At 41.3% G+C, this 7,975-nt stretch overlaps 1 protein-coding gene across 1 annotated transcript in view; it reads left to right on the plus strand.

Annotated features, from left to right (window-relative positions):
• The window catches only part of LOC136573328 (gamma-aminobutyric acid receptor subunit alpha-2-like), a 192,915-nt gene extending 185,177 nt beyond the window's left edge, over nt 1-7,738 (plus strand). The window contains exons 9-10 of the mRNA XM_066574617.1: nt 3,066-3,268; nt 7,371-7,738. Coding sequence (XP_066430714.1) covers nt 3,066-3,268; nt 7,371-7,664 — 497 coding nt within the window. The 3' untranslated portion in view covers nt 7,665-7,738. The remainder of the gene's footprint in view (nt 1-3,065; nt 3,269-7,370) is intronic.
• The last annotated feature ends 237 nt before the right edge of the window (nt 7,739-7,975 follow it).

The following is a 7,975-nucleotide window of genomic DNA, read 5'->3' on the forward strand; positions in this document are numbered from 1 at the left end:
TAGCATCAACTTCACCCCCATTGAAATCAACGGGAGCACTGTATTTCTTGTCATCACCTGTCCTGACCATAGGAGAAGCAGAAAGTATAAGAGAAGTGCGGCGCTCACATTGACTTCAGTGGAACTGAAGCCAGAGCTCCCACTTCCTGCCTAATGACAACATCCAGCCAGCTGCATTTGATAGCAGGCCAGATGATCAGCTGATGGAAAGGGGTCCTGACTGACTGGCAGACCCCCGTCTATCAACTATAGATAGGTCATAGCCTGGAATACCCCTTTAAATGCTTTATCAAAGTTTTGATATTCATTGACACACATAAGATATCTCCAGCTTGGAGAACGCGGCTCTTACCAGAGCTTCCAAGTTTATACTCAAGAGTTTTGGTTATTATCATTTAGCTGATTAGTACTTTGTCTTTAGTGTGCAAGTTCGGCTATGAATAATTCCTATGATGTATTTTTGATTATCAACATCATCTACTCTAATATGAACTGAGACATAATTCTAATTATGAACAGAGACTGGGGAACTATATAGTAGCATCTACTGTACTTGCAATCCCATTATTGGCTGTAGACTGTGTTCACACTGCTGGCATTATGTTTGATGTGCATGTTTAAATGGTGTCACCAAAAGTGTACCATAAACGTATGCAATTGTATGCCTGTACTGTTGCATACATGATCCATTAAAGGGGTTGTCCCGCGCCGAAACGGGTTTTTTTTTTTCAACCCCCCCCCCGGTCGGCGCGAGACAACCCCGATGCAGGGACCTAAAGAAAGCTTACCGGAGCGCTTACCTGAATCCCCGCGCTCCGGTGACTTCTATACTTACCGGTGAAGATGGCCGCCGGGATCCTCTTCCTCCGTGGACCGCAGCTCTTCTGTGCGGTCCATTGCCGATTCCAGCCTCCTGATTGGCTGGAATCGGCACGTGACGGGGCGGAGCTACACGGAGCCGGCATTCTGCATGAGCGGCTGCATTGAAGAGAGCAGAAGACCCGGACTGCGCAAGCGCGGCTAATTTGGCCATCGGAGGGCGAAAATTAGTCGGCTCCATGGGAACGAGGACGCCAGCAACGGAGCAGGTAAGTATAAAACTTTTTATAACTTCTGTATGGCTCATAATTAATGCACAATGTACATTACAAAGTGCATTAATATGGCCATACAGAAGTGTATAGACCCACTTGCTGCCACGGGACAACCCCTTTAACTTCTATTGTAAGAAAAAAAAAGTTTATAGCTTGTGGTACAGATTGAAACTGGGGTATACTAATGAATACCAGTAAAATGTATGCCAAAATGATACTCATTAAAAAAATAGTATACGTTTCACTATCTGGTTTTAATTGGTAAAAAAAAAACTTTTACATATGAGGGGGTACCCAGTGATTTGTTTTTCAACACATTGTTCAGATGTTTGCCTATTTTGTGGTGGCTAATTCATACCAACAATGTGCAAATTTTGTTTAGTTTTTGACTGCTCAAAGCACTTGTAAAAAAAAGTCACATGGAGCGAAATCAGGTGAATATAGAGGTGAGGCAAGAGAGTCATGCTGATTTTCATCATAAATTGAGAAACACTCAGCGCTGTGCAGGCAAGTGCATTGTCATGATGGAAGAACCAGTTACGTGTTTGGCCACATAAAGTGTTAAGTAATTGTCTCACCCTCCACATTCCACCGATCTTGCTCCATGCAACTTTTTTACGCAAGTGTTTTGAGTAATGGAAAAGGAAACAAAATTTCATAGCTGAACGTTGTTTCGTATGAATCAGCAATCGCAAACTGGGCAAAAAACTGAATAACTTGTTGAAAAAAATCACTGAAGCCAAATACACCTCCTCCAACAATCGAAAAGGGTTCTACAGGCATTCACTAAGCAACCAAAGCCTGTACTACTAACACCCCACCCACCAGAAGAAGATTCCTGTTTCTTTTGGGTACCCCATTGTATATATATATGTAGGCACATGTGATACACAGCATATATTGTGGACATCTTTATATGTCTTAACAGCTCAGGGCAGTATATAGCTGTATGGCAGATGGGAAGAGGTCAAAGGAGTTGTCAGTGACATAGAGGAGAATGAAGGACACCTCATATGTACTTTTTCTCATATGTACAGAAGGTCACTATGATGAAAGTTTGTAGCAGATAAGTAGTTTTTATATGTGCAACACAAAGCGCAAAGAAACTGGTATAGATGGCATCCAATAACAATCACAGGCCACAAAAAGTGACAGCAGTAGACAAGATATTTCAACCATGTATTTCTTTAAAATTGGAAGAAGACCTAGTATACCTCTAAAAGTTAGATAATTAATAGAGATGAGCGAGCACGCTCGTTTAAGGGTGGTGCTCCAGCGAGCAACTCTTTTCGGATAACTGATTACTCATCGGAGCACCATGGGGGGGGGGGGGTGAGAGTGAGAGAGATCTCTCTCCCCCCCCCCGCTCCTCTCCCGCCGCCCCCTCCGCATGGTGCTCGGACGAGTAATCAGTTACTCGAAAAGACTGATGCTCGCTCAAGCATCAGCCTTAAACGAGCGTGCTCGCTCATCTCTAATAATTAAACTTTTTGGAGATTTGCTAAAAAGTCCTCTTCCCTATAGTGAATACAAAATCAAGGACTAGGGAAATGCAAGCACTCTTATGGGGTTTTTTTAGGCAATTTTTATTGATGACTTATCCTCAGAATAGGTCATCAATAGTTGTACGAAGGTGGTCCACCACTGGGGATCGCGACCAAACAGCTTTCTGATCAAAATATGATCAGAAATTTATGTGAAAACCATGTTTTCTATATGATGTAACCCTAACTATATATAGAGTTGAGTAAATAATTTCTAGTCTTGACATGATATATCTCATCATCTTGTTTAAATTTGCTCATGATCTTGTTTCACTGTATTCTTGACTAAGCAACTTGCACTTCCTCTATAGCTGAAGATATATCAACATATTCCTTTTCGTTTTTAGTTTTAACCAGAAACCTGCTGTTAGTAATGGCATACATGTATTTTATAAAGACATTGATTGATGTTTTATTTTGCTTCTAGGTGTCACAACTGTTTTGACCATGACAACACTCAGTATCAGCGCTAGAAATTCCTTGCCAAAAGTAGCTTATGCTACCGCTATGGACTGGTTCATTGCTGTCTGTTATGCATTTGTTTTCTCAGCTTTGATAGAATTTGCCACTGTTAACTATTTTACAAAGAGAGGATGGGCTTGGGATGGAAAAAGTGTCGTCAATGATAAGGTAAGAACATTTTTTTTAGCTGTGTGCATCTTTTCCATCATTACCTATTTAAAGGTGACTATTTCCATGTCTTCCTGAATTTTCTTGCCTGTTAACTCCTTATACAGCGTCTGAGGAGGGGGCCCTAGCCTAGGAGACAGTAGGCCCTTGTAATTGTGACTCTACCATCTCCCACCCGTAGGGTAGCCAGGGGCCCGTCCAACAGGGCATTGGGCAGGCTATTAAAGTGGGGGTAACCGGGGACCTGCTTACCTGGTTTCTTCTGCTGAATTGTCAAAGGTGACACCACCATTCCTTCCTCTGCGGTGGTGCTGGATTACGGAAAGATAGTCCACACACAGAGTAGTAGACAACAAAGCCGGGAATGGTCGGCAATGTTGCCTTACTTATAATTCAATATTAAACAGTTCAAAAGTACATAAATCCAATACAGCACAGCTATAGACGGAATTAGTAGTGAGACAGGGAGGCAGAACACAGGATGAATATCGGGCCAACAGTCCTAGTTATCTGTGCAGCTCCACTCCTAGAAAATCACACTCTTTCCTCTTCTGATTCTTAACCTGTCAACACTCATTTGTCAGACGCTTCTCAATGCTGCATGGCAACTCCTCTTGCTCACAGGGCCTTGATGTTATCTCACGTTCTCCTGAGATTAGATAAGTCCAAGCGAAATGGGTGATACCTTTTGGCCTCCTCCATTCCTAGTGGCTTAGGCCAGACTACTTGCAGACGCACTGGCTAGACCGGACTGCTGCTAAACCAGGCTCTTTGCAAACACCCACACACGCACTGACATTCCGCAAACATTAATATCAAGCATGCTCAGGTGACCACAAACTCGCAACACAAAAAGGATAAATTTCCAGACAAAGACGATTCATGCAAACATTAACTCAGTCACTTTCAGTCACTGGCGTAACTATAGAGGGTGCAGGGGATGCGGTTGCACCTGGGCCCAGGAGCCTTAGGGGGCCCATAAGGCCTCTCTTCTCCATATAGGGAGACCAGTACTAGGAATAAAGCATTATAGTTGGGGGCCCTGTTACAGGTTTTGCATTGGGCCCCAGGAGCTTCAAGTTGCGCCTCTGCTTTCAGTGCTGCAGTGGTGCACCACACATACTTCATACACCCAGAAGTTGCAGACAATATAAATGCACAAGACAAATATAAAAGACATTCTGAAGTGGCCTACAGGTCTGGGCCACTACACTTAGCTCATTAATTTCCAAAGAAATCACAGTATTTAAAAGGGTATATGGGCAACAATTCAATTCTTAAGTGAAAAAGAGAAAAGGGAAAAAGAGGAAGACTGACAAAGAAGAAGAAGGAAAAAAAAAGACGGACTAAGATCCGTTCCTTCTTTTTCCTTCTTTGCTTTTTTACCTTATTTTGTTTTGTTTTTTTCTGCATTTTTATTCTTCCCTCTTGTTCTTCATTAACTCTGTCTTAAAAACAGATCAAAAGTACTTGGATATAATTCTAGGTGACCTCAGATTGTCACACAGGGGATTTATGACTCTTTATGACACCAGTTTCAGATGTATTGGTGAAGTCCGGTTTGGTTCAAACTAAATTTGACTTAACTGAATTTTTCTGTTGAAATTCAGCGAATGGAACAAACCAATTGTTTCAAAAGTTCGCTCATCACTAGTCCCTGCCATGCTCCTAGTTTAGCAGCAGCAGGGAACTGATAGATATCCTTTAATATGCTGCCCTAAGTAAGGGCAGTGTGTTAAAGCTATAGGTTCATACTGCTAGTAAAACTAAGCAAAGAGTTGTGCAATTTGGTTAATAGGCACAATTAAAAAATTGTGCTGAAAGAATACAGCAAGCTAATCTTTATGAGTCTTCCTCATGCCTTGGGGTGGAGACTGATATTATATATGCACATATATGAAGTCATTTGCCACCCTGAGAAGCAGAGGAAAACATGGAGAGGTGGAAGAAGTGTTTTCCTCATGAAATATTGTTGTGTCTTTTTGGCTGTAGTATAGATCTGTATGCTGTACTTTAACAGATCCACTTTCGGAAAAACATTTTTTTGCATCGTAATATACTATATAACTAATATGTGTTAAAAAAGATTAAATATAAATGTACTCAGGTAACAGGTTGGTCACCTTGTGCTGTGAAAAGTCATTGATGCTCTTCAACTCCATGTTAAAAGATCTTCTGATTTTATTTTTTTTTACATTATTTAAAACTCTAATTGTTTTTGCCTTTTCTATGGTATGATATAATTGCCAAGTTCATTTTCCTTATAAGCAGATACATATTGAATATATAAGTAGTTTCATGTCACTCTTTAAAGCTATTGTATTGTTGACTTGCATAATCGTGACTAAAAGCTTCTTTTCTATTTTTCAAATTATATATATATATATATTTGATGTTTTGCTTTGCTTTTGATTAATTAAAGGGGTTATGCCAAGAGAACAACCACTGTTCATATGCCCTATTAGAACATCATTCCGCTTTCGGAATTTCTCTTCTATGATTCAGAACAGAATGCAGCTCAGTAAAAGTGGTTCCCTTTATGTCGGATGTTATGTTATCCTTTTATCACAGGACAGCCATTCATGTGAAAAATGAGTTCCATCAGGCACACTTCCAGAAATCAAGACAAAGCAAATCTAAACATTTTTATTTTTAAGAGGGCACAAATTGTAACGCATTTTGCTTTCAGGACCGATAGCTTCTTCAAGCCTGATAGCGAAACATGTTGCCGTTTATGTTCTATGTTGTCTCAAAATAAAGAGGTATATACTTACCTTGCCTGGATTCCTGGAAGTGCGCCAGATGAAACAACTTCTCTAGACACTGCTGGTCAATAGACCAGAGTCAGTGTTACGTCCGCTGGGCGCACCTCGTTGCAGCATGGACGCAGAAGTGGTATCACGTTCAAACCGGACGCACTGGTAGGAATAGACCAAAGGGACAATGAACTGCATATTGGGAAGTGGACCCACGGACAGACATATCATAAGGACTGACAAATGACCGAAACACTCACCCTGCATACCTGCATAGATAACAGCTGAAATTTTTAAAAAATGTACGAGGTACTAGTTTGTGGATTGGCCAAGTCACTTAAGCCCGCAAGCCACTTCAAGGCTCCTCGTTTTCTCATGGATCCCTACTCTAACTAGCCCAGACATGATGCAGGATCCAACAGGACAGGACACATTCCACACCAACAGACTAGGGCTGGCACGCAACACAGAACACAAAAAGAACAGGACTATCCACACCTGATGTCTGGCCACCTGCACAGACACTGGACGAGACACTGCTCACACATATAATACATACACAGGCATGCAGGAAAACTGAACACTAGAGTGAAGAGATACCAGCTGCCTCTTGCAGAGGGACTGGTATACATAAATATGCAGCAGACCCGTGGGGATTGGCTGGTGGTGAGGAACTACACCTCCAGCAAGCTTAATCAACCCTCACCTGTGAAGCTATGCTCATGGAAACCTGTAGAACCACAGGTCCCAGAAGCACACACCTAACAGAAGCCATTCTACACACGCCGATATTGCAGTTACAGATGAACAGTTAGCAATAATAAAGTCCCCTGGTGCAAGCACCGAGTCATGACTAACTCCTAGGGTGATGTCATATTTTTGGCAGACTGTTTTTATAGGGTGATTTGCCATTGCCTTCCTCAGTTATCTTTTACCCCCCAGCAAGCTGGGTACTCATTGTACTGACCTTGGAGGGATGGAAGGCTGAGTCAACTTTGAGTTACCTGAACCATGCAGAGATTGAGCCCGCAACATTCAGGTCATGAACGTGAGCTTAGCACTGCCCTAACACTCTGCACCACACAAGGTTTCTTTCTTACACATGAGGTGCTTTGTTTTTTTTATATACATTTATGGCCATCCAGCAACAACACATTTTGCATCCTGCAAATGTTTGTTTGTCCATGGCTCCCTGTGTTCTAGCACATTGGCAGAACTCCTTTAGTTTTTGAAATAATACCAATACATTAGTGAATACATCATACAAAAATTCTTGAGTAAAATGTATTTTTTGTTTGCCGTAGTAACAAAAAAACTAACACTTTAAAAAATCAATTTCCTTTCAGAAAAAGGAGAAAGCATCTGTAATTAAGAAAAACAATGCCTATGCCGTTGCTGTAGCAAACTATGCTCCAAACATCACTAAGGATTCCGCACTCCCAACAATATCAAAAAGTGCAACGGCAGATGCCAACAAAGCCAAACCACAGGAGGCAAAGAAAACATTCAACAGTGTTAGCAAAATTGACAGAATGTCTAGGATAGTCTTTCCACTCTTATTCGGCACATTTAATCTGGTATATTGGGCCACTTATCTGAACAGGGAACTTGCCATAGAAGGGCTTGTCCTTTCGAAGTAGACTAGGCACTTTGTATGCTAACCATGTATTGGAATTCGCAGACTCAGATAGATTGTTTTAGTATGTATGATGAATAATTTGTGAATTGACATGTACAGCAAGCACCTCTTATTTAAGAAGAGGGGGGGGAGGGGGTTCTGTTAACTAGATTGGGCTTTGAATAGATACTGTAGCAAAAAAAAAAAAGTTTTCGTCCTGAAAAAAAAAAAGGAAAAAAAAAGTTTCTTCTTGACCGCAAAGTGTTTTCACTTTGGATTAAGTTATAACTGCAGTATATGGGAAAAAGCTGCTTGTTAACAGAGAACACGTTT

This window comes from Eleutherodactylus coqui, chromosome 7 (assembly GCF_035609145.1).
Source record: "Eleutherodactylus coqui strain aEleCoq1 chromosome 7, aEleCoq1.hap1, whole genome shotgun sequence".
NCBI classification, from domain to species: Eukaryota; Metazoa; Chordata; class Amphibia; order Anura; family Eleutherodactylidae; genus Eleutherodactylus; species Eleutherodactylus coqui.